Below are 25,809 nucleotides of genomic sequence, written 5' to 3'. Positions count from 1 at the left end.
AGTCGTTAACAAGGTAGAGTGGAAGGCACTGTAAGAAGCTCCCATAAGAAGCTCCCATAAGAAGCTCCCACACAGCTCCTGCCTCAGGCTGCACTTGTCCTACGCCGGATTTGTCGGATCGTCGGGGGCTTCGTGGCTTCGTCACCGACCTTCTCCAAGGCGACAGCAAGCAGCTTGAAACAACTTCTCATTCAACACCTGCGAACTAGCAACAGCACAACAAATTCAATTCACCGAGAAACCGCTCCATCTGAACACACTCACGAGCGACACCACCGCCAAACTGTCCGAATACAATCTCGGCCGTGCTCTCCGCGCCACCGCGAACACCTCCTCTACTACCTCACCCATCTCAGCACAATCCACAATGGCCGACGCCTCAGCTCCAAAACCCAGCAGCAGCGTAAAGCTCGTCCTTCTCGGCGAAGCTGCCGTGGGAAAGGTACCCATCCTCCCCTGCCATCCATTCCTCACACAAACTGACCCTCACCGCAGTCCTCCCTCGTCCTTCGCTTCGTTTCGAACGCTTTTCAACCCAACAAAGAACCCACCATCGGCGCCGCCTTCCTCACGCAAAAATGTACCCTCCCCAACCGCATCATTAAATTTGAAATCTGGGATACAGCCGGCCAGGAGCGTTTCGCTTCCCTCGCGCCCATGTACTACCGCAACGCCCAAGCGGCCCTGGTCGTATACGATATCACGAAAGCCAGCAGTTTGGTCAAGGCGAGGCATTGGGTAGCGGAGTTGCAAAGGCAGGCGAGTCCGGGAATTGTGATTGCGCTGGTGGGGAATAAACTGGATCTGTGTGAAGAGGATGGTGAAGGCGGTGAGAACAGCACAGGGGAGGCGGATACAGAGGGAGAGGATACGCCGGAGGGCGAAGATGTGGATGCTGCAGCGAGGAAGGTCTCCAAAGCCGAGGCGAAACGGTATGCGGATGAAGAGGGACTGCTGTTCTTCGAAACGAGCGCAAAGACTGGCGAGAACGTGAGCGAGGTGTTCACGGCGATTGCAAATGCGATTCCCGAGGCTAGTCTGAAGGGTGCAAGAGCGGGAGCTACAGGCGGAGGTGGAGCGACGCAGGCGGCGCTCGGAAGTGGTGCGGCAGGCGGAGATGCGAATCGGGTTAATTTGAATGCGAAGGATAGTGGAGCGAAGGAGGGATGTGCTTGTTGATAGAGATGAGAATGCGACTTTGGCTTGTCCAGGAGGATCTGACACGAGGAGTAGCGGACAAGAACGGCAAGTGTTGAAGTCTACAGATTCCCGCTGCTCAGAAGAGACTTGAACGAGTTCGGCTGATTTCGAGGAGAGTGGCGTTGCTGGAATGCTTAGAGCGGAGTGACAATGCGATTGTGCAGCTGCTTACACGCAACACCTCCCTCCTATCGTTCCACTCTCTTCCACCAACGTCACGTCGATATTCCCAGCTTCTCCCAATGATCGTCCACTGTCACATGCTGCTCAGCTCACTTCCGGTCTGAGAATAGTGGTTCAGTGTATGTAAGCAGAAGCTATACCCTTCCATTAGCCGACGGCACGCCATGTCAATGTCATAGGTGAATCCTTCGCTGTAAACTGCTTGGTAAGAGATGATATGGCCAGACATCCTCGCCGTCTTGCAGCTTGGATAAGTTAGACGATGCTCATTATCGCGCCATGACGTGGTAGGAGAAGCCAAAGTACAAGACATCGACTCTCCAGTGGTCGTCCTTTAAGTCCATCAAGCAAGACTTCGCGACCAACCTCAAAGTACGAAAGCTCCACAAGCACTCCACACGCATTGACTCCCGTTCTTCTGAGACCGAGGCTACGTCGACCATAATGGCCTTCTTTCAAGCCCTTCCATGGCACAAAGGCGAAGAGACCCTACACGCTCTCCTCTCCATCCCCTCGCAAGACAACCCTACTGTCCCGGCTCTCTCCCCTCAACTCTCCCACCATCTCCCTGTCGTCCCTTTGATCGCACTCGGAACCCTCGACTCTCGTTCTCGGCCTTGGACAACCCTCCTCGGCGGACAGAAAGGTCTGAGTCAACCGCTCGGTGGCGGTATTCTTGGCATCCGGACAGCGGTACCAGGGAAGTGGGATCCGGTGGTGGAGGAACTGGTTGGGAAAGAAGGGAAGGGCGAGGTCGTAAGGGAGGAAGGGGACGGGAGGATGGTAAGTGGACTGACGATCGACTTGGAGACGAGGAAGCGGACCAAGTTCTTTGGAAGGATGGTCGCTGGTGCTCTGTCGCGGGAGAAGGAGGAAGGGGAGGGTGAAGTGGCGGGTATGCAGTTGGTATTGAAGGTCGAGCAGAGTCTGGGGAATTGCCCGAAGTATCTCAACTCCAAGGCTGTCAGTCTAGCGGTCTCGAGGCCGGAACGCGTGCTTCCTGCTGGTTCATCGGAGCCGATATCGTATATACCGGATGAGGCTGTAGATCTGCTAGCTCGCGCCGACCTATTCTTTGTTTCGAGCTCGCAGCATGCCCTGGATATGGATACCAACCACCGCGGCGGCCCTCCCGGATTTCTACGTCTCGCATCCAACTCTCCTTCTTGCTCGGATGCTGCAGGTGCCGTTCTCGTCTGGCCAGAGTACTCCGGCAATCGGCTCTATCAAACCCTTGGCAACCTCTCGGTCAATCCGGTAGCAGGACTCTGCATCCCCGACTTCGAAACAGGAGACATGCTCTATCTTACCGGCAACACCGAAATCCTCGTCGGCAAAGACGCAAGCGGCGTGCTTCCTGGCACCAAACTTGCCGTCAAACTTACGGTCACGGAATGCCGCTTCGTCAAGTCCACTCTGACCTTCCGCGGCACCGAAGGAAAACGCAGCCCGTATAATCCCGTCGTCCGGCATCTCGCGTCGGAGAAACCAACCACTACTCCTAGCAGCACAAGCGAGATAGAACTCACTGCCAGGTTACTCTCTCAGACTGTCCTCACGCCCACCATCTCTCGCTTCCGCTTCAAGTTACACAGCCGCTCGGGACAAGAGCTGCCCGTCCACCGACCAGGGCAGTATGTCACGGTGGACTTCTCGAAGGATCTGGACGTCGGATACTCACATATGCGAGACGACGATCCGAGGAGTCTGAATGAGGATTGGGTGAGGACATTCACGGTCTCCAGTGCGCCGGCCTCATCTCTACCGAAGGACGAGTTTGAGATGACGATCCGCAAGGTGGGCGTCGTGACGGAGTTTTTGTTCAAACATGATGGCGAGTCGGTAAGGTCGAGAGGGGAGTTGGAGGTCAATGTGCTAGGTTTCGGAGGGGAATTCGGGGTTGAGCAGAAGGATGAGGAGGTGGTCGCGTTCGTCGCGGCTGGTGTGGGAATAACGCCGCTGTTACCCAGTCTGAACAAGTTGGACCTGGAGAGGTTGGAGGTGTTGTGGACTGTAAGGGAAGCTGACCTCGGTCTGGTGAGGGATGTTCTGGATAAGAAGCCAGAGCTGAGCAAGGCGGTTAAGCTGTTCGTGACTACAGGCGGTGGAGTTGACGAGAAGAAACAAGAAGACTCGGCAGAAAAGGGTATTGCAAAGATCGAGCTTACAGGCGCAGAAGTGTATCGGAGGAGAATGACGAAGGAGGACGTGGACTTGCTGGGAAATCACAGCAACGCGAAGAGACACTTTCTATGCATGCCACTGCCGATGAGAAAACTGGTGGAAGAATGGGTCGGTCACCGAGACGGAAAGGAAGTGATTTTTGAGGACTTCAATTTCTAGAAAGAAAGGTGGTAGTACAGTACATCTGTTTAGAACTTGCGTCCCATAACAATTAGTCATGTGCCAACTCTTTCTGTTCCCTGTTGCTTTCGTGATGCGTTCGATTGCCTGTGAACTCTTCATTCCCAATTTCGACGCCCGTGCCTTTCCTGCTGCTTCCTTTTGCCGAAGCGGTCCTGATCTTGAGTTCCATCTCATTCTTCCGTGGACCATGGGCAATTCTCCGACCTCACCCCAGATTTCGCAATCGTTCTCATTCTGATCTTTCTGAGCAAGCCTCAACCATGGACATCAGGCAGACTGCTCAACTCCGTCACGGCCTTCTCCAACTTGCCCATCTCGTTCTCCAGCGAAACTCTCTGTCTCTCACTCGCCTCGCTCTCAGCCAGCAAAGTCTCGCAGTGAGCTTTGTCAGTGACCTTCAAGTCCTCCAGCAAGCGCGGCAGCAACTCCTTCCTGTAGCCACCGATCAACTCGAAGTCGACCTGCTTTGCGAGCGTGTCCAAGAGCGAAGCCGAAGCAATGTCGTAGTAAGCGAGGGGCAGGACCAAAGCATTGATCTCGCGCTCGTACTCGTCGAAGCCGAGGTTCTTGGAGATCCAGTCCGGATCGTGGGCGTTCTTCTTCATGACTTCTTGCGTCGGCAATTTGAGGCCGCGACTCTCGATGATGTGGTAGTACTCTCGCATTCGGTGTTCGCGGCGAGAAGCTTGCAGGCGAGCGAGCTCGGCGGACTTGGCAGAGCCGAGCGCGGCTTTGTTGACGGTCACAGCGCGACTAGTCTCGATGTCGATGCGATGCTGGAAGGCCTGACGCTGCTCATTTGCTAGGCGTTTGAACAGGGTGAGCAGTGTCTGGCGGGCAGCTTTGTACAGCAGGGTGGCCGAGAGATGGCCGAGTGAGGCTTGGAGAGTGGAGGCGAGCATACGACGGACTGCGGTCTCGATCTTGGTGAGCATGAACTCAGCAACGTGGTACCACTCGGGGAGGGGCTGCAGGCAGAGCTTCTGGTCCACAACGGATGAGGTCTCGCCAGCAATGTCTGCGCCGGGAGCGGAGTCGTACTCGTGTTGGACCTGATCCAGCTTGAACACCGTGCGCACCGGTTGCCGAAGCAGCTCGGCAGGCTCCAGCTTTGGCTGACGGGAGTTCGAGACTGGTGTCCGGGCGGCAGGCGTGCGTTGGCGCTTGTTGCTCGGAGTGGCTACGCTGCCATTGTTGGTCTTGGAACGCTTGCTGGGTGACTCTTCCTCGTCCTCGTCCTCTGACGACAAGACGACAACCGACTCGGATCGATCAATGGGTTGCGCGACGCCCGGGGTAGTGATATCGACACACGGACGGACTTCCTTGAACTTGGTGCGAACTTCACCGAGAATCTGTCGATATTCCTCCCGGTAGGTGCTCGTAGTCTCTGCGGAAAGCTCGTCTTTGACATTGGTGTACAGCTTGTAGATCTCCGTGTTGACCACGATGCCAGGATCGGCGCTCCGCTCTGGGAAAGCGGACAGAGTCTTCTTCACAGCCTGAAGACGGCTATTAACGCTGTTGACGATTCCTGGTAAAGCGTCCAAAATGTGTTGCGTCAAGGTCCGGGAGAGAGCTTGCTGAAGGTTGACAATTCCGAAGCGCTCGGCAAACTCCACAAGTTGATCATTCCATGGCCAGGAGTTGAAGTAGTGTTTCTCCATCTCACGAGCCTGTGCGTGATCGACACCATCGACAATGTCATCGTGTGACAGCTGCTTGGCGATGAACCAACCGTAGCCGAGAGGGTACAGCTCTCCATTCAGCATCGCTTTGACCGTGTCCACTTTGAACTGAGTCCCCTCCATTAGGTCCGGTTTAGTAAGGACTCCGATAGTGCGTTTCTCGGCTTTGCATTTCCGCAGGTACCTGTTGGCGGTGGAGTTTTCCATGTCCTGATTGGCAGGACACGCAAGAAGGATCAAAGCCTTTTCGTCGCTCATGTATGTAGTGAGGAGCCTCTAGTTTCTCGGTTAGTACTATTCGTGGCGAGAAGTGGTGGGGACAGTATTCTCACCTCCACAAAGACGACGAGGTAGCTGTCTTTCTCGCTCGGTGTGGTATTGATGGCACCCGGAAGGTCGTAGAACGACAACTCTGGCAACCCCAGTGCTGCGATCTCCAAACTGATCACGTTTGGGGAGAAGCCGATCTGAAGCTCGTGGCCCGGGATTTTGGCGGAATCCAAGTTGCTGAAGGACTCGGGATCTTGTTTAGGATTGAGGAGAGCAAGCTGAGCACGGCGAAGGGCAACTTCCAAGTGGTCCTTGTCGAAAATTGTTGCGAAGGGAACAACTTCAAGCTGACCAAGCTCAGCCCACTTGGCATACTTTCCACGCGAGCTGGGAGCGAAGACGTAGGAGCGGTGGAGCGAGATCTTCGCAGTCCAAGCAGCATTGTTCCAGACAGCGGACGTGGTCGTGATATGGGTCGGGACGCGCGTGCAGGTTCCTTGACCACGGGGCAGCTTGATGTCGCCCAGGCCCTCCACCATACTCGATTTGCCAGCGGACTGGTCTCCAACAACGATGAACTTTGGTAGGGAGGGCACGGCAGCATCAATGCTCAAACTGGAGAGCTTCTGCATGCCCTGGATCAACTGTCCACTCTTGCCGGCAAGTACTTGCATTGCGTCCTGCGGCGTCCCACTCGCCTCACCGGTCATGTCGACATCGTTGTCGCGGTCGCGGTCGTTGGCCATCGTGTCGGAACTCGAGCTCGCAGCCGCGTCGATGTCGTTCGAAGAAAGTGCTGCGGGGTCGTTGAGCGCAGAGGAGGAGAATCGAGTAGGGTGGTTTTCACTGCCAGGACTGTTCGGCGCGGTGACGGTCGGAGCGAGGCTCGGAGCTCGAATGGGGATGCTGTCTCTATTTCGGGTGGTGCGCGAAGGTCCGGGCTTGGTGAGACCTAGTTCCCGCTTGACAGGAGCCATGAAGCTGGGTGGTGTGAAAGTGGAGGTTGAATTGGAAGTGGAGGAAAGGGGAAGAGGTGCAGATGAAGAAGAAAACAGATGGTCGTCTGAGAGTGAAGCACTGCGCAAACGGCGAGATCAGCAGGTGAGGTGATGACGTACTTCGACAAACGCAGCAACAGAGTGAAGCAGAAGAGGTGAAGTAATGGCGCAACGTACCAAGTGAAGTTCCGAGAAGTGAGGTGGTCACGTCGAATGAAGTTTTTGACAGAGATATGAGCTTGGTGGCCAAGGTGAAGGGACAAACTCATAGAAGCATCGAGGAATACGACGAAAAGAAGACGTTGCTCGTGGTGAAGAGAAGGGAAGACGGTTGCACTGGCGACAGAGGGCTCTATTTAAGATGAGAAGACAGCGACATGAGAAATGAGCGTTCACAGACCTTGACGTGGAAGAAGAAAGTGCTTGCCAACTTGCACGTCTCACTGACAGGACGAGGGACTTGTCCAAAACGGATATGAACGGTCACGGCGACAGTTTACCAGAGCCATGTCGGCGAACACTTCACTTCAGTCGTCAGCTTCCGTTCACAATGAGCAGCTCTGTGACAAGATCCAGCAGTGGGGCATAGGCGGCAAGACGAAACTCACGTCTGGTATCGTGAAAGACGCATCCTTCACGTTTGATTCACAATAATGGAGGACAATTCGGCGGGCAAGCTCACAGAGAGTGTCGGACGAGGTCGTCGAGCAGCGTGAGGTCGACGTTGATGTGGATCGCCAAATGCACAATCCAGGACTCCTTGTCGATACTGGCGAGTAGGAGAAGAGCCGTCTGCAGCGCGAACATCGCTGTGCGACCATCATGCACGAGAAATGTGATGAAGTTGTGAAGGAGGTGGCAGGTCGTGCGTTCGAGGAAGTCGACACGTCGCATTCGTCCAGCTGCCAGATGGAGGCATTGCGAATACTGGCCATCGAATCGAGGAGCTCCAATGCAATGGTGGGACACACTGTACCCATCATCAGAGTGAGGTGGAGTGGAGGATGGGCTAGCTGGGCTGATCTCTTCAAAAGCTCATCCGACGGAACGGGCCGCCGTCTCTGTTTACTTGTTGACGCGACTCCCAGACCACGCTCAGATCGCTGCTTCTCAAAAGATATCACCACCAATGCGAACGTTGCGCTACAACCGCCAAATCGAATTGCAACACAAGAAACAGTGCAAAGTACAGTGATAATAACACAGCAGCGCACATTCCGGCAGTTCTTTGCGGCATACCATACCCTCGCCGTCAACGCGCTGCGACCACAATGGCGCAAGCCTCTCGACCTCGCAACAGCAGCCGCTTCGTCAACAAAAACTTCCACCAGAACGACGACAGCCGCGCGAGCTCCCCAGCCGACAACGAAGTATTCACGACTGCGACTGGATTCAGTATGGACAACGTTCTGCATAGCACTCCGCAACAACAGGACTTCTCAATGCCTCTCCAGTACGATCAATACGCCGAGCCGTCCGAACACTCCAGCGACATGTCTATTGAATTGGGAAGAGGTGTGAAGCGCGCTGCGCGACAAGAGCAGGACAATGATCGGTCATCGAATGCGCTCTTCAATTTTGGCAACGACAACAGCATGTACGATCTCTCTCCCGCACAACCTCCTCGCCAAGCACCTGCACAGCGCCATTCCGAAGGTCTTCTCCGGAAGGACGCTACAATTCGTCGCGCGACTGAGAGTGCACGCGCGAATGATGGACTGAAAAGGAGCACAAGCAACCCCAAACAGCGCGCAGTGTCCGACAATTCTGCAAGAGCGACGACTTCAGCGAATGAGCCAGTCCAGGAACGTAAAGCTTCGAGAGGAAGATTCAGTGCACCCCATGTATCCACCCGCGCGAACGTCATCCCAATTCGCTACAGTCATCCCGTCGGCCTTGAATTTAACAATGGAACGGCCACCGGGAATTTGACGACGCAGACGACCCAGACCGTGACATACACCAACAACCAGTCATTCGCCCTACCGAATGTACCGAACATCGCCGAGCTCATCTCGGGCGTGAGGACAGATGCTACCCCCGTCAAGCGTCCTTCACGATCTCGCTTCGCTTCGGCATCTTTCAAGCCTCAGCCAAGAGAGCATCTGCCAGTTCAAGGAATCGCGGTCCCCGAAGACGAGCGAGCGATCTATGCGTCTTTGCAAACGCTGAAGGATAGAATTAATCAGCTGGAAGCGGAGAGAAGCGATACGCGGAAACGTGAGGAGGATTATGAGAATGAGCTGATGGACTTGAGGAGCCGTGTGGACATGCAGGGGAAACGTCCGGACAGTGGCGTTGGCATGGAGAATGAGATCAATGCAGAACAACACTCGAAACTTCAGGCTGAAGTGAAGGCTCTACAGGAACGTCTGAACCGTTCTGAGCGCAAGACGAATGTGTCCGATACTGCTATGAGCCGCATCACAAAGGAACGTGATGCTCTGGTCGTCCACATTGGTTCAGCATACGCTAGGAACGAGCAGCTCGTTGAAGAGAATGAGGCGCTCAAAGCAAGCGAAGCTCAATTGGAGGCCGAGAATGAGCAATTGCGTGAGGAAGTCCATGCTCTCAGGGAAACGAATAATGACTACTCTGAGCGACTCGACCGCGTGGAGAAGAGAACCACCATTCGACGTAAGGATTCGGCGTCGAAAGGTGAAGGAGCGGGAGAGGCGGGGAATGGCCCGTGGAACATCATCTCCAACGAAAGGATGGCAGAGAACAGCATTCGCAGCCGGAAAGAAGGCAGAGCCACTTCAGGAGCGTCAGAGCAGACCCACCGCCGCAAGCAAAGCGAGCATACCGACGATGCATTGATTCGTGAGATCACAAGCCGAATTGAGCGCGAGATGCAGAACATAAAAGAGAACACGCTGGCTGAGATTCGAGAGGCACGTCGTGCGCAGGCGCAACCACGACGTTCGAGCAACGCTCGTTCTCGGTCGAGGTCTCAGCGTCGTGGAGCTTCGATGGAGGAGGAGCGTAGCACCACCACAACTTCGAAGCGACACGTCTCTGCTCCAGCGGAGATGGAAGTCAGCGGAGGAGACTCCACGACCGACATTGACGTGTATCGAAAGGCACGCCCGGCCAAGACTGTCGTTCAAACAGCAGTCGAGGCTGTAGAGGAGGACCTCACTGTGCTGAGTGAACTCGACTTCGATGCCTACGTGGATCTGCGCAAGAAGCTCGAGCAGGAACTCCGTGACGGGAAGTTGTCATCACGCCGCAAGACGTCGACGCACAAGGAAGATACCACAAAGATGTCCACCGGTCGTCTCTCGATCCCGCGAAAGTCCTCCATGAAGGACATGCCGAACATCGAATCCACCAACAATACCGCGACCGCTCGCACGCTCGAAGACATTCTCAAGATCTCGAAGACCGTACGTGTGCAGTCTCCTCATTCCTCCGACTTCCAAAGCCATACGGATCAACAGCAGCAGTCCGAAGACGTCGATGAAGTAGGCGACACTTCCACGCTCAGTAACACCTCTCGTCGCCGTCGCCGAAGCGGTCCTTCCAACAACTTGACCTCGGCCTTCATCGTCCCGGATATCACCTTTCACCAGAACCTCACCGAAACCACCATCACCTCGAAGAATATTCCACACGAGCCGGCCACCTGCACCGGCTGCACCGTCCACCCTGCCATCCCAACTCCCAAGCCAGTCTCAACCCGCGAAGAATTGGCAGATCTCACCACAGCGACTATCCGCCCATCTCAAGACCCCGACCTCGCCCTCGCAGAGGTCATCAAGAAACTCTCAGACGAAGTCACCCACCTCAAACTCTCGCGCGAGAAGGTGAATCGAAAGTACAACGCCCACGACCCCGCTGTGGGTAGGCGCCGTCGCGCAGAGTTGAAGGCTGAATTGGAGAGACTGACGGATTTATTGGAGAAGCGGTGTGATCTGGTGTATGGACTGTACGACGTGCTGGAAGGACGCAAGCCGCAGACCATGAATGCGGTTGACGCTGAGGAGAGCAGTGTGGTAGGAGGCGAGGAATGGGGCCCCGCTCTGTCCGGACGCAAGAGCCGCAGCAAGGTCGAGGGACTGCCAGATTTGGAGAGCGTGGATGACGAGGGAAGTGAGAGTGAGGAGTTGCCTTGGGAGGGCATCAGCGAGAGTGGAGATGACGAGAGCTTGATGGGCAGTGAAGTTGGGCAGAGGACAAGGAGGAGCAGTGGTGGATTTTGAGCGGAGAGGAGCAGGGAAGGGTGTGAAGAGGATTGAGTGAGGACGGTCGTTTTGTTGTACGTTTGAGCGAGGGGCATGGAAGCGAAGTGTTCGGGCGTTTCTTTGGCACATGGGTGCGACTGGGTTTTTTGGGTTGGATTGTTTCTTTCTCCTACGACATTCGACATCGAACATTTGTTTCGAATGCGCCGCGAACATCTGGACGCTAGGTCCGAGTCCTCGGTCAGAATTTTCTTCGAACTCTCCTGGAAATGAGCAAAGGAAACCTCAAAGAAAGAGGAGGGAACGTGGAGGATGGCGGTTTTGACTCCCAGCTTTTCGGCTTCGGCTGAGGGTGGGTTTGAGTTGACTGCTTCTCTTTGATTTCTTCTTCTTCGGACTGGGTTTTCTTTCTGATTCTTTTGGGGATTGAGTAAGGATGAAGGTGGGCTGGGTTTTGTACTCCCTGGATAGTTAGATGTTTGTGGTGTATCATCTTCAGCTTCGTTTTCGTGTTCATGATGTGTTCGTTTATGCATTGCCTGACGGCGACTGTGATGCTAGAAGGATGTGAATGGTAAGTGATTAGGATGCCTGCCTGGTTCGTTATCGCTGCGGAAATCCTCGTACTGTCTACATGGTTATGCTCGGACAGTGGTCATTTCGTCATGAAGTCTGGCAATGTCATCCCTCCCTTTCATCCTACCGTCTTCCCTATCGCCGAATTCCCTAGCGATACTTTTCCCAACTTCGACTTAGACCGGAAATTGAACAAGTTCTTCAGCTTCCTAAGCTTCGACTCTCGCTCTTTATCCTGCCTCTCAGTCTCTTCCCTCGATGTCACCACTGGTGCGACATTTTCATCGTCCTCTTCATCCCTCTGCGATGAATCATCGATAACCATGGTGTGCTCCTCCGATCTCCGCCGAAAATCTCGTGCGCAAGTCGACACGACGCGGTGGAGAATCTGAACAGCGTTTAAACCAGCCAGACTCCCCGTTGCACTTTGCGAGTCGGCACTCCGCCAGGGACAATGATCGCGATGCATATCGACCAGATCGATGGTCGTTTGATCTTCTTCTTCATCTTCGACTTCAACCTCGACATCGGCATGGGAGGCTGCGGAGTTTGGCCGGCCGGAATGGTAGTCTGGCTGGTACATCCACAGTCCAATCCGCTGGAAACACGCGTCGCAGTGGAGAAGTTGTGTTCCGGACTCGGAAGATCCGCGCCAGCCGTGGAGGGCGATTTGAAAGGCTTTTGGGTCGGGAGTGGCGTCGATACCGAGGATGTCCTTGGGGAGGTCGCGGAGAAGTTTGTCGCTTGAATCATCGAGTGGTCGGGTCTTGATGTTTTGTATAGAGGGAAGAATATTCCGGAGGGATTGACAACGATTTCGTAGTTCGGGTTGCCAGATCGAGGGCCGCACGATGTGGAGACGGTAAATGTCGTCTTTACAACCCGCTTTATGCCACATGCAGGACAAGGCGTGGCCGGACATGATCTGAGAGCGATAGCGTTCTGAAAGGGCCTGCTCGAAGGCCGCAGCCTCTTCATCGTTGTCCTCGTCTTCGTCGTCTCCCTCTGCATCGTTGCCGCGCGTGTCCTTTCTTTCCTTATCCAGGCTCACTACTACTCTCTTGCCACATCCTCCTTTGCATGACACGGTATTCAGATCTACGCATACCCATCCTCGCTTCGCCCATTCCACTTCATTGATGGCGTCGGGCTTCGGATGCCATTGACTAACGCTGCTGAAAGTCTTTAATCGCGCCAAGAAGCTCTCTTGTGACCATGGTGCGAAGTTTGGTGGTGGTCGAGTATCCTTTGTTGTCTTCGAGCGAGGTATTGAGATGACGGCTGCGCGTTGGTCGAGTGTGGAAAGTGATGTCGTAGATGTACTCTGTCGTATTCTCTTTCGTGCACGCTCACGTGCCTCGTCAAAGGCAGCGGCGACTGTGGAGGATCGCTTGTTGCTGGGAGTGCCCTCGTTGGCAGTCGAGGATGCCGTTGTAGACTGCTTCAGTGAAGACTGCGAAGGATTCGTGATCGCGTCGAGGGCCTTGTAAAACTTGCGCTTGGTGGTGGCAATCGCTTCTGGCATTGTCGCGGCGGACGATGGTACTCAATGCCGTGTTGTTGTACAAGACAACAAGACGAACGGCAGTTCATCTGACAATGCCGCTAGAGACGCGCTGGTGTCGTCGATCTCCCGCTCCTGCCGCAAACACTATTTGCCTTTTCTGGGGCTTGCTCAAGCGAGATGTGACAGGTCAGCCTCGATCGAGAAAGTCTCAGAGTCATCACATCACATTGCGAAAAGTGAGTATCCTGGTCAGCTCAGGAAAGAATTTTCATGATCAAGGAAGAACAAGTGGGCGTCTGAAGGAAAAAACACCAGTTTCTCATGAATCCAGGACACGAAACAGAAAGCTGGACCAACATGAATTGAAGCTGAACCAGCAAAACCCAAAACTACCTGTTACAATACACAATCGTCTGGAGTCGGAGCCTTCTGGCCGGCGATCGGCGACACATTGGACCCCACAGGTAGTCGCCCTCGCAAACTGCCGACATGGAGTCGTCTGGCGCAGGAACTCCGCAACAACAACACACCCGCCTCGCCTGCCAAGCCTGTCAACGAAGGAAGATCAAATGCGATCGACTTTCACCTTGCTGCGGCCAGTGTCAGAGATCAAACCTATCATGTACGCAAAGTACTCGTAAAGCGCGGACTCGACATGTGAAAAGGGCAGGCGACTCTGAACTTCGTAACCGAATCGCCAAGCTGGAGTCTCTGGTTGAGAGCCTGAGCGGAGATGCTGGTCTACCACAAGATGAGGCCACTCGTCGCGAGGACGAGGAGGCTGAGACTTCGGTCAACACTGCAAGCATTGTCCCGTCGGCTTTGGGAAAGTACATAGGGAGCGACTTCTGGCAATCCCTCACTGGCGAAGTGCAGTCGTTGCGAGACGCCCTGGAGGATGAGGAGTCGGATGTTGAGACCGATGGTACACCTCCCGGTCCGCCGACTGCTCCCAATGGCAATCCTACTGCTCCCACCCACGATCTTATCGTCTGTCCGCCGAACTCCATCTTCGTAATGCCCGGCGCATTACAAGAGCCCAGTCCTCAAATGGCTCGTGAGCTTCACGAGATTTATCATCGAAATGTGGACACTGTCTTCAAAGCCACCCACCGACCAACTATCAAGGCCTTCCTCGAAGGCGGCTCTTACCTGGGTCTTCCACATGAGGCGCCAGCCAATAGAGTACTTCAAGCCGCCATCTGGTTCGCCGCGGTGTCAGCAATACAAGACCAAGAATGTGTGGCTCGATTCGGCATTCCCAAATCGGATCTACAATCACAGTTCCGAAGACATGTCGATGTGGCACTATCACAAGCAGACTTCATCAACACCAACGATCTGGCGACTGTAACAGGGGCCGTGATTTACGTTGTATGTATCTCGTTCTTTTACCCGAACACCAGAGCTAACCTCGTGTTCAGGCTTCGTCTCGCATGTCAGATCTTTCTCGCCGCGCGTGGACCTTGACCGGACTGATAATAAGAATCGCTTACGGCATTGGCTTGCACCGCGAAATCCCGACTCACACTCCATACACGAAGGAGGTCCGACGAAGGATCTGGCATACCATCCTTGTACTAGACACGTTCGCCTCCGTGGACCGCGGCACCCAACCGCTCTGCGATACAGACTCGACCGTCACCCCTTGCCCAACCCTCTGCAACGACGAAGACTTCGACGAGAATTCCACCTCCATACCCACCCGCACGGGAATCTGCGACATGACATTCACCCTCATGTGCCACTCCGCCGCGAGCCTCACCATGCGTCTCTCCCTCTCCGAAACCAGTCCCACCGGCGAAACTTGGCAACAACGCCTCGAGCTCGCCCAAAAGCTCAGCAAAGACTTTCATCAGAACTACTTCCGGTACTGCGATCCGGCCGATCCCTTTCACCGCTTCCTCCACGCCGTCGGACGTACCATGATTTCCTCTGCCATTCTTCGCGCCGTGCGTCCCTTACAGAGACACGTCTCCTCCATCCCACCCCGCGTCGACAGCTCGTTTGTCCTTCAACTCGCAGTGAACGCCATGCGCGACAGCGAAGCCGTCAAAGACGACCCGGAAGCTGAAGGTTGGCGGTGGATGGTATGGGTGCAATGGCATGCGTTGGGGGTGAGCTTGGCAGGGTTGTGTTCTATCCGGGACACCGAGCTGGCGGGTCAGGCGTGGGAGTTGGTAGAGAGGGCGTATGAGCTGAACGGGGGACATGTGGCGGATACGAGGAGTGGGATGCTGTGGAGGCCGATTGAGAAGTTGTATCGGAAAGCGTCGGCGTTCAGAGATGGTGGGGAGCAGGCGAAGGGGAAGATTACTGCACCGACCACGGCGGCAGTGTCGAACGGGAATGGTGCTATGAACACGAGTCCGCCTGTGGCTGTCTCGCAAGCGCAGGTCCCTTCTCCTCCGTTGCCGGACATGTCGATGCCACTGCAGAGTGGCTACCAAGGCTTCTCGCCGTTGCAAGGCGGCGACCTATCGTGGATGGACTGGGAACGGATCATGGAGGACATATCTGGCAGCGTCGATCCCCTGGTGGGCGGCGTACAAGGAATGGACATGGGTGTATCGGTCATGTCAAATGTGGGTATGGGCGGGAACGGACTTGGTGTGGAATCGGGAATAAACGGAGTGGCAAAAGTTGATGGGACTGGGTATGGCGGCGTGAACGGATATGGGAACTTCAATGCTGATATGGACGGACATGGGAATGGGGGATATGGTTGGACGTACCCTAATGCGAATGGGCCCTTATAGACGGCCGAGTACTGCAGCAAGATACTTGTACTGGATATAGGATGGGATGAGTTGCACGATATCATGCTGTTGTCCCTTCTCCTCGGCGCATGCAGCTCTCTCCTTTGTCGCAAGTCAAGCCGCATATTCAAGCTTTGCGTTATGTGTGCTTGGACAACGTCGGCTCGTGTACCAACCATCCCCGACAGCTTGCCATGACTTATGCTTGCCGGGTTCCCATCGCTCGTGTGATGCCGGCATTCTTCAAAGATCTTCAGCTGGGCAGCGTTCTTGACCTGAGCGGGACGCTAGGATAGAAAGAGCAAGCTGTCCTAGCTCATTCAGGTCCTTGGAGCAGTCTTCCGTACCATCGGTAGTATTCCCGGCCCTCTTCAGCTCATCTTCGCGTTCGAAAAGTCCATCTCCGGGTGTTGTTCCTGGAATTTCCTATCCATCGAGTCAGCACATATCCAAAATATATTCATGGGTTCATGCGTACTTCAACATGTCCAACTTCTTCTGCTCATCACTGCTCGGCTTTCCCATCTCCTTCTGCCTCTGATCAAACATCATCTTCTCGACCATACTCCTCGTCTCGCCGTCCAGATCACTCAACTTGGAGTTCTCGGGCGTGATCTTACTCGTGTCGATTTTCGGCGCGGAAGTCACCACATGTGCCCACCATTCCATCTTGTTGACTTTTTCGAGGTGCAAATTGAGTTCTTTCCCGCCTGAAGGTGTGGTTTCGAGCGTCCAGGCGGATTCATCGAGGTCGATCGAATGTGGGAGAGGGCCCTGTGGCTGTTGTCAATCGAGGTTCTGGTGGTTGTGAGAGGGCGTGGTCTTGTACCTCGATGATAGGGTCTTGTCCCTTGATTCCTGCTTTGATGCTCATTTTTGACAATTTCACGTCCAAGTCTCTGCCTTTCAAGTTTCCTGGAATCGGTGCTGTGATGTCCAAGTCGCTGATGGTCTGCGTCCATTTGTACGGAAGCTTGCCCTGCTCTTCATCCTCTCGCTGCTTAGCTTCCTTATCTTTGGCAGCTCGTTCGGATGGAGTCGGAGAGGCGGGACGGTCTTCGGCCATGATGTCGGCAAGGTCGAATTGTGGTTGGGTTGTGTTGATCGGTTCCTGGTTGTTTCTGTTGCGCTCTTATGTCGGAGCCAGGTCCGGTCGAAGCTCGTGGACTTTCTGTGGAGTGACGAAGCTTAAGGTACCTCACCTTGAAGGAGTCGTTCGCGATCACGTATTGGGCACTTATTTATGGCCGCATTCCGTTGCACCCTAATTCAGGATGATATCGGCCGCGCAAAAAGCATGAGAACTAAAGGCAAATGGCAGCGGCTGCACTGCGGAGGGCCGTCATCTGCGGAGGGCCGTCATCCACATCCAGGTGTAGCTTGTTCAAAAACACCAAAAACCTCGCTTAGGTTTACTTAAACCCTTGAAGCCTTAGGCACCGTTTTACTTAAAGGCTCGTTATTATTATATAACTCGCTCGTTTTAGTTAGTCTATATAGCTTAAGGGCCTCCGCCCTTATAAATGGGTATTATTCTTTTCCGCTTTTTAATTATCTAGTAGCTAAGAGCACTTAAGGCGGCTCCTTAGCCGTCTTACCGGCTAGCTCTGCTACTTAAGGGTTAGAGCTAGCCGGATGCTCGATTTATTGCCTATTTAATTAAACTAGCTTAAAATAACTTTAGTTTAAGACCTCCTTAAACCTATAAACTATACCGGACCTTCTACTTAGACTATATACCTAACTAGAAGCACTAGGTTTTCTATAGCTAGGGGTCCTATATATAGCGATTTACTTAGCAGTGCTATATATGCTAGATTACTAACTTCTACTTAAACGTTAACGCAAAACTCGTTTTGCCTTAAGTTTAAGACTTAAAGTATAGAATTACCGCACTTAAAGCTAGTTACCTAAACACTTAAAGCGCGCTATGTTTAAATATAACAATAGCTAGAGCTGCCTAGCCGCTTAAGGAACTATAAGGAGGAAGTTATAACCCTTTAAGTTACCGGAAGCAACAATAACAGCAACTTAATTTAGTTCGATTAACAACCTATCCTACTAAGATAAGATATCCGTTACTAGCTAAGCTAAAGGAACTATAGAGCTTCCTTCCTCCTACGACTTAAACCTAATAGTTACTAAAGGAGAAAGGCTTAAGGAAGATAGGGAAGGCTATCTAAGCCTAATTAACAAACTTAATCGTATTAAGGAACGAGGTAGTAATATAAGGGCGGTACTATCTATTACTGCTCGTCTCTTCCCTAAGGGAGATCCTTAGACGGATCCCCTAGCTCTACTTAGAGCTAATATTACCTTCCGAACTCCTACTTAACTAAGCCGACCTACTACTACAAATATAGGCTTAGGCCCTACTCGTTTTAGCGAGTATATAGCCGCCTTAAGGGAGATAGAGGAACATATTAATCGACTTAAAGCGGACGCTATCCGACTTAAGGCCGAGAACGCCTGCTTGTCCTAGGAGCCTGTTCGAGCAGGATCTACTAATAGGCCTATCCGGGAACCGAGCGAGCTAGGAGCCGTATAGTTTAAGCTATCCCTATATTAAGGAGATAACCCTAGATACGGCTTAAGTAACGATAAGGGACTAAGTCGTCCCTATCGCTATACGTCTAGAACACTAGGCAGGGATATAACTCCCCTTAATTCCTTAGATACTTTTATTAAGGCTTCCGTCCGGGTACTAGAACTATACTAGGGAGACACTCGAAATAACGCTACTAATATCTAGGTTAGGTCTATAGAGCGTTACTTAAGGTCTTAGATTGCCCTAAGATAGAGGGGTATCCGCCTATCCGAAGCTAACTTTATCGAATTAGTAGGTAGCTAGATATAGTGTAACGCCTTTGCTTAATAGGAGGAACAGGAAGAGACTTGTAGGCTTAAAATTATTAAGGGAACCTATACCCTTAACTTAATACTTAGCAACCTCGTCTCCTATTTCTAAGATTATTATTACTAAGAGAAGCTCTAGAGATAATACCGAGCTCTTAAGCAAACAGGAGGTATTATTACCTTTTACTACAAAATCCTCTCTGTAGCTTATATACTTAAGCTAAGGCCTAATAACTTCTCTAATGCTACTATCTTCTTTAATAGGCTTAAGCTGTTAATTCGAGCTAAGCTTATTTAATATAAGCTTACCCTTTAAAAGGCTAGACTACAGGAGATTATAGACTAGGCTTAAGCTATCGACGTAGCTAATTAGGAGGTCGTAGATTCTTAAAGGGGCCTAAGAATAAATGCCCCTGCCTTTAAGGAAAACTATAATACTCTTGCTAGGAAGGCTTTTAAACTAAGAAAGGTAAACAAGACTACTATAGAGTACGTTGCCGCTGCCCTTAAATATATAGCTAACGACAACAGCTCTAAGCTACCGGCTTAGGAGTATTCCTTAAAGTACTATAACTGCGGAGTTGCTAGATATACCTAGTATCGCTATTAGAAGAAGCTTAAGCTAGACTTGCAGAAGAAGCAGGACGACTATAATAGACGCAAGAGGGGCTTAAGTAAGCCGACAAAAAAATAGATAGCGACTTAGATACTAAGGATTCTAAGTTGTCTATCGCGTTGCCCTTATTACTTAGGATATCTCCTAATACTTAACTTAACTACCTTAACGCTATAGGACTAAACCTTTTAGTTACCTCTAGACGCTTAGGTTTAAGTAAGTATTCTGTTAAGGCTAAGTTCCTGTTCGATACTAGGGCTACGCGTATATACGTCTTACGAACGATCGCGGACTAGTTTCCGGAGTCTTAAGTAGCTATAGATTCCTAGACCGTAGTTCTGCCTAACGGCATAGTAATAGAGACAACCCTTAGAGTTAAGCTGCCTTACTAGCTGCGTAACTTTAAGGGGGAAATTACTGCCTAAGTACTTAATCTCGCTAATTACGAGGTAATCCTTAGCCTTAAATAGTTTAGGCAGTACTGCCCGACTATTAATTTCTTTACGAACAAGGTATACTTATACGACAACGGTATTAAGTATGCTATACTATACTCTAGATACGCTCCTAACTTAAGGAGCGTTCTAGTAGATAAGGACCTCTGTTCCCTAGAGGAACTAGAGGATTTACTTAATATTAATCCTAACATGCCCTTATATCTCTTAAATATAGATAAATACTAGGAGCGGTAACAGGAGAGGGAACGCAATCCTAAGGACAACCCTATGTCCCTTAAGGAAGACGACGTTCCTCCTCCCTTAAGTAAGGAACCTAGCTTAAGCCGCATTATCCTAAATAACAGGGATCTGTTTAGATCTTCCTTGCCTAACAAGCTACCGAAGGACCGGTTTATTATATATTTAATCGACACCGGGGACTACAAGCCGATTAATTAATAGCCTTACTAGCTGTCTTATACCTAATTGCTTAAATAGGAGTCTTAAATCGAGGAACTCTAGAAGCGTAGGTTAATTAACAAATCCTAATCGGCTTAGGGAAGCCCTATATTACTTGTACCTAAGCTAGGAGGGAAATAGCGAATATGCGTTAATTTTAGGGCTCTAAATAACGCTACTATTAAGGATCGATTCTCCCTACCTCGGATTTCTAACTACTTAGATGCATTTTATAGTTTAAGGTACTTTACTAAGATTAACTTAACCTTCGGGTTCTAGCAATTAAAAGTAAAGGAAGAGGACTAGCACAAGACGGCATTTAACACTCGCTAGGGCAAATACTACTTTAAGGTAATGCCTTTTAGCTTATGCAATGCACTAGCAAGCTTCTAGAGCTTAATAAACAAAGCCCTAAGAAAGCACCTTTATAAGACGTGTATAGTTTACTTAGACGATATCGTAATCTTCTCTAAAACTTTAGAGGAGTACGAAGTCTACTTAAAGGAAGTCCTAGATATCCTGCGATTACAAGAGCTGTATTACTCCCTTAAGAAATGCTACATTAGGGTTAAGGAATTCGACTTCTATAAGCACCGAGTAGGCTATAATTAAGTTAGGCCTATAGAAGACAAGATCTCTATTGTCCGAGACTAGCTATAGCCGACTAACGCTTAAGAAGTGCGGCAGTTTATTAGGCTAGCTTCCTTCTACCGCAAGTACGTTAGAGACTTTGCTAGGCACGCTACTCTACTATTAGACCTCCTTAAGGAAGATAACTTGCTACTGCGTACTAAGAAGAAGTGCCCTATTAAGTAGACTGCCTAGTGCACTATCGCTTTTGCGAAGCTTAAGGAAGCCTTATATAGCGAGCTAGTGCTAATTATGCTAGATACTAAGAAGCCCTTTATTATTAAAACGGATGTAAGTAAGTAGGCGCTTAGTGCAGTCCTATATTAAGCTAACTCTAATAGGAAATTATATCCGGTTGCTTTCGAGGGCCGCAAACTACAAGGGGCAGAACTAAACTATCTAGTGCACAAGAAGGAGCTCCTTGCTATTAAGGAAGCCCTTCGAAAATAGAACTACTATATCGACAATAGGACTAAGACTTAAGTAATTACGGATTACTATAGCCTGTAGTACCTAAAAACCTCTAAAACTCTAACTAAGCGACTTGCACGTTAGATTAAGGAGTTTTAAGCTTACGACATCGACATCCGCTACCGTAAGGGGAGTAAGGCTATCGTTCCTAATGCCCTCTCCCGCCGGCCGGACTTAATAGAAGCGACCCTAGCTAACATAGTAGGGGAGGGTTCTATATAGCTAGGAGATTAATTACTTAAGCCTGCGGATTTCTTAACCGCCTTGCCTCGCTCCTTTAAGGAAAACGCTACAAGGGGAACAATTATTCGAGGATTCTCCGAGCGTAAGGTAGTTAATAGGGTAATCTAATTTAAAACTATAGGGGAGATGCCCGAGAATAAGAAGCTAAGCTGCTTAATTAAAAAGAAGGTGTTAGATCTTATCCTTAAGGACGACCTCCTGTATTATCGCGAGGCTAATAGAAGCCTTGTACCCTACGTAGATCCGGAATTCCGGTAGGACTTCCTTAAACGCTGCTATAATAACTACGGGCACTTCGCATTACCCGGCGTTTACAGCATTCTTCGAGCGAGGGGCTAGTAGTAGTTACTTAAACAGGATGTTTATAACTACACTTCTACTTGCCCTTAGTATTAAGCTACGAAGAAGAAGTCCCGGAGTCCCCTGTAGGAGCCGCAATTCTACTAAGCTAATTCTAAGCTTAAGCTATTTAAGCGCTAGGCGATTAATATTATTAGTCTAATACCTATTACACTTAATAGTAACAAGTATATTATTACAGCTGTAGATTATGCTACTAGTTAGCCGGTTGCAAGGGCTACCTCGAATTAAGAAACCGAGACAGTCGCTCGTTTTGTTTAAGAAGAGATCTATACGAACTTTAGACCCCTAAGGGAAGTCCTTAGTAACAATAGATCTAACTTTATAAGCAAGGCGTTTAATATCCTTATAGATACCTTTTAAGCTAACTATAGGCTAACGACGCCCTACTACCCCCGCACAAACAGGAAGGTTAAAGCCTTAAACGGTATTCTCGGCCGGATCCTTTCTAAAATGTACTACGGTAAAAGCGTACACGCTTAGGACTTATACCTTCCTAAGGCGCTATGTTTAAGTCGAATCCGGGCCTAGTCTAGTTGTAGATACAGCCCCTTCTTCCTCTTATTCGGCTAGCAACCCCGAATACTTAAGGATTATCCGTACCTGCGTCTAATATAGCTTAAGCCCGAGGATCCTAAATCCAGGTATTAAGTAATGCAAAACGCTAGGACGATTGCCGCAGAAAAGCTGCTTGCGAAAGTAGTAAGAGCCGGTGCTATTAGTAGATATACCTTTAAGGAGACTAATAGCAAGTTTATTAAGGGAGACTTTGTTCTTATCTTAAATAAGACTAAGACGAAGCTCTAGCCGACCTTCGTAGGTCCCTTTAAGGTAATTAAGCGAAGCTAGCTTAGTACGTATACCTTAGAGTCCTATAACGGGTCTGTAGTTAAGTATTAGGTATATAGTAATCGACTAATCCGCGCTAACTGTACTAGTTTTAGGGACTAGCAGAAGCGCTATAGATAGGGGATTTTACTTAAGGCCGCTAGCTAGGAGTTTAAGGACTCCTTGCGTAATAATCTAGCACTTAATCTATACTTAAGTTTCTCTACTCTAGCGACTATCCCTAAGCAGAAGTAGGACAAGTTGTCTTTATAGCAGCTTAAACGGTTAGGAGCCCTTCGATTCCTTTTAGGGGAGGGCAAACCTTTAGATTCTTTAAAAACTAACGATTAGCTAAAGTTTTAATATAAGCTTAAACTCGCTGCTAATAAGATCCGAAGGAAGTATAGAGATGTTTTACGCGCGAATCGAGATAATACTAAGGAGGTAGAGAAACTTAAGGCTACTCTCGAAAAGAAACGTCTTAGGAAGCTAAAGAAGTTAGTACCCTTAAGTTAGCTAGTTATACATCCGGTAAATGTAGCAGCAACATTAAGGGAAGACGCTTAAGTTAACCCTATTATAGCAACTGTTCCTATCCTTACGGAGCCTGTTATAGAAGAAACGGAAGAGGAACTACTTGTAATCCCTTCCGAGCTCTAGGAGACTCTACTTAAACCCTAAGGGGAGTCGGGTAATAACGAGGACACTATTATAGTTGTGCCCCGTTAACGACTACCCTAGAACATAAGGGAAGCTCCTCGTAATCCTGCGGTGTAGCTACGAAGGAAGCTAACCTTTAAGTCTAAACGAAAGGTTAATGCGAGGGCCTAAGTTTAATAGATCCCCCGGAGGGTTTTTATTTTATGTTTTTTTTATACTTAAGGCCAGTCCTTAAGTGTTATTATACATTTATTTCGCGCTAGCTTTCTAGCGTTGTATCGCATTGCATCGCATGCAGAAAAAAGAAAAACAAGAAAAACAACGCTTTTAGTGCTCCTACTTAAGCCTACGAATTTTCTACCGATCCTACTTAGACCCGAATTAACCCTTCTTAGCCTGCTCCCTCTTAGCATCTTCTTCCTTCTTAGTAATAAGCTGCGTCTTAAGGGCTAATATTACCGCCTGCAAGTGCAGCATCTAAGGAGTAATACCTTAATTAGCCCTAAGACGTACTTAAGCCCGCGAGAGAGCTATCTAGACGACTTAATACACGGAGTAGCGCTTGTTAAAGTAGTTGCGGTAGAGCTGCTCGATGTGCTCCGTATACACGCGTATACGTTAGCTTCCTAGAGGGACTATTAGGCCTTCTGCGCCGTATCCTTAACGTCTATTATTAGCCCGAGGAGCCGTACTAAAGAACAGGTTCCCCTAGGTAGCGAACCCGCTTAAGGGGAGCACTAGTTTATATACAAGGCGGCCGGAGAAGGTTAGGATTAGATTATAATCCTTAGTTAAGCCCGTCCTTGCTAGTATTAAGGTCTAATCGATAGCGTAGGAGAGTCTCTCTCCCTTATGTATTAGGTCTACAAAGTCCTCTGCCGCATCGAAGAATAGCGGGCTTAGAGATTAACGAGCTAGGGCTAGTACGTTTCGAACCGGAGCTTAAACGGCAGCAGGCATAGTACTCGGCCGAGGGGGCGGGCCCTAGCGATTACTTGTACTAGGGGGCCCTAGTGCTTAAGTGCCTTAACGATCGCCTGTTAGAAAGAGATTAGGTGCCGGTCGGGAAGGCGTTTAAGGAGGGCCTTGTTACCCGGTGCGGAAGAGTAGAGGTGCGTTAGCCGGATAGGTCGTACGCACAGCTTAAGGGTTGTCGCGGCGATACCTGTTATCTATAGTTATAGGCATTCCTTAGGCATAGTTCTTAGGAAGCTAGAAGGATAAAGGCCTAGCACCTAGAGATCTACCGAACCCCCTTAAAGGATCTAAGTAAGGACGCTCTAGCCGCGAAGGAGTAGTGTCTATCTCCTAACGAGTAGACAAAGGACCCCTTAAGTTAGGAGAACGAGCTGCGACAGCTATTAAGTTAATGTCCTCTATATCGGCAAGATTCGTCTAACTAGTAAGAAGGGGGTTAAGTAGCTAAGTAACCCTACTAGGTCTAGAATCGAATAGTCGGGGGCTAGAAGGCGGCGGGCTTAAAGGCACTTAGATAAGCTCTTCTAGGAGCGGAATTAAGACTTCCTCCTTAAAGTCTACCTACTCGTCCTCTATATCGTTATTACCTTCCTTAGCCTTCGGGTTCCTCTTCTTAGTCCTAGTCTTTCCTTAGAGTTTAAAATCTCTAACTAAACAGCGATCGTAGTAGTTAGTGTAGCTATAGTTAGCATAGTAGCTAAAGCAGCCTCTACTATTGCAGCATAACTTAAAGGGCCTAGCCTTGCGCTTGCCGGACTCGCAGCTATAGTTGCCTTCTTAAGGGCTGCTACCGAGAGCTTAAGTAAAAAAAGAGACTAGACGCTATTGCTTGCAGGCCCTAATAAGGTAACTATCCGACTTACGCTAGTCTAAGCTGCGCAGATCGCCTAGCTTAAACGCTTAAAGTCTATCGATTAAGGTATTAAGTTAGGAAATCGTAAAGGCAGCTAGGAATTGCCGAAGGTACTTAATAGGCGCATTCGACACTATAATTAGATAATATATTACTTCCCTTATCTATACGTCCGTAACCGCGATACGATTAGAGGCTAGGTTAGGAGTAAGGAGAGCTTTAAGTCGAGCGCTAACAGAGGCGTATATAGTAGTGCTATCGATGTTTCCTTAAGGGTCGAAGCGATCTAGCTTAGGGTATAAGCTACGAAGATCCGGAGAGCGGTTAAGGACGTTGCGAGGCATCGTAGGGTCCTAACCTTATACGGCAGTACGACTCCTTAAGCTACGGCCCTAGTTCGCTAGTTAAGGGTTGCGCTAAGGGATTTCGTAATTATTACTTGTAGGGGCGCGTGTGCCTAGTAGCTTAGACCTAAGGCTTAAGGCAGATATGTTAAGCCTATCGCGATAAGCATCGTATGCCGACTTATAACCGGTAGCTTGCTTATACCCGAATTTAGTATACTCTATGCGGTTACGCCGAGATATAATATTAGGCTAGACGTAGAGTTTCCTTAAAGCGAACTTGTCTATTAATTCTTAGGTAGCAGCAGCTTGTAACGGCTGCTTCTTGCTGCTTAAGAC

General features: G+C 50.2%; 7 protein-coding genes across 7 annotated transcripts; 4 read left to right on the top strand and 3 right to left on the bottom strand.

Annotated features, from left to right (window-relative positions):
• Positions 1-174: 174 nt before the first annotated feature.
• Positions 175-1,179, top strand: MYCGRDRAFT_66333 (uncharacterized protein; the record flags this gene model as incomplete). Its single annotated transcript, XM_003857251.1, has 2 exons — positions 175-442; positions 496-1,179. 2 exons carry the CDS (start codon positions 368-370, stop codon positions 1,177-1,179), a joined length of 759 nt encoding a protein of 252 aa, XP_003857299.1.
• Positions 1,180-1,827: 648 nt separating this feature from the next.
• MYCGRDRAFT_35159 (uncharacterized protein) lies at positions 1,828-3,726 on the top strand (the record flags this gene model as incomplete). Its single annotated transcript, XM_003857252.1, has 1 exon — positions 1,828-3,726. One exon carries the CDS (start codon positions 1,828-1,830, stop codon positions 3,724-3,726), a length of 1,899 nt encoding a protein of 632 aa, XP_003857300.1.
• Positions 3,727-4,004: 278 nt separating this feature from the next.
• Positions 4,005-6,418, bottom strand: MYCGRDRAFT_32808 (uncharacterized protein; the record flags this gene model as incomplete). Its single annotated transcript, XM_003856325.1, has 4 exons — positions 4,005-4,718; positions 4,935-5,714; positions 5,771-5,905; positions 6,047-6,418. 4 exons carry the CDS (start codon positions 6,416-6,418, stop codon positions 4,005-4,007), a joined length of 2,001 nt encoding a protein of 666 aa, XP_003856373.1.
• Positions 6,419-8,199: 1,781 nt separating this feature from the next.
• MYCGRDRAFT_89528 (uncharacterized protein) lies at positions 8,200-10,911 on the top strand (the record flags this gene model as incomplete). Its single annotated transcript, XM_003857253.1, has 1 exon — positions 8,200-10,911. One exon carries the CDS (start codon positions 8,200-8,202, stop codon positions 10,909-10,911), a length of 2,712 nt encoding a protein of 903 aa, XP_003857301.1.
• Positions 10,912-11,587: 676 nt separating this feature from the next.
• Positions 11,588-12,994, bottom strand: MYCGRDRAFT_107300 (uncharacterized protein; the record flags this gene model as incomplete). The annotated part of the gene is made up of 1 exon (XM_003856324.1): positions 11,588-12,994. The coding sequence occupies one exon, from the start codon at positions 12,992-12,994 to the stop codon at positions 11,588-11,590; it is 1,407 nt and encodes a 468-aa protein (XP_003856372.1).
• Positions 12,995-13,230: 236 nt separating this feature from the next.
• MYCGRDRAFT_53277 (uncharacterized protein) lies at positions 13,231-15,249 on the top strand (the record flags this gene model as incomplete). Its single annotated transcript, XM_003857254.1, has 3 exons — positions 13,231-13,846; positions 14,015-14,350; positions 14,401-15,249. Coding segments are annotated over 3 exons (1,566 nt in total), but the record flags the coding sequence as incomplete, so codon positions are not given.
• An 857-nt stretch (positions 15,250-16,106) lies between these two features.
• Positions 16,107-17,071, bottom strand: MYCGRDRAFT_66328 (uncharacterized protein; the record flags this gene model as incomplete). Its single annotated transcript, XM_003856323.1, has 3 exons — positions 16,107-16,161; positions 16,214-16,509; positions 16,565-17,071. The coding sequence occupies 3 exons, from the start codon at positions 16,799-16,801 to the stop codon at positions 16,107-16,109; spliced, it is 588 nt and encodes a 195-aa protein (XP_003856371.1).
• Between the last annotated feature and the right edge of the window lie 8,738 nt (positions 17,072-25,809).

Source organism: Zymoseptoria tritici, chromosome 1 (genome assembly GCF_000219625.1).
Source record: "Zymoseptoria tritici IPO323 chromosome 1, whole genome shotgun sequence".
Taxonomy (NCBI): domain Eukaryota; kingdom Fungi; phylum Ascomycota; class Dothideomycetes; order Mycosphaerellales; family Mycosphaerellaceae; genus Zymoseptoria; species Zymoseptoria tritici.
The sequence above is the reverse complement of the archived record's forward strand: the minus strand, read 5'-3'. Positions and strand labels throughout refer to the sequence as shown.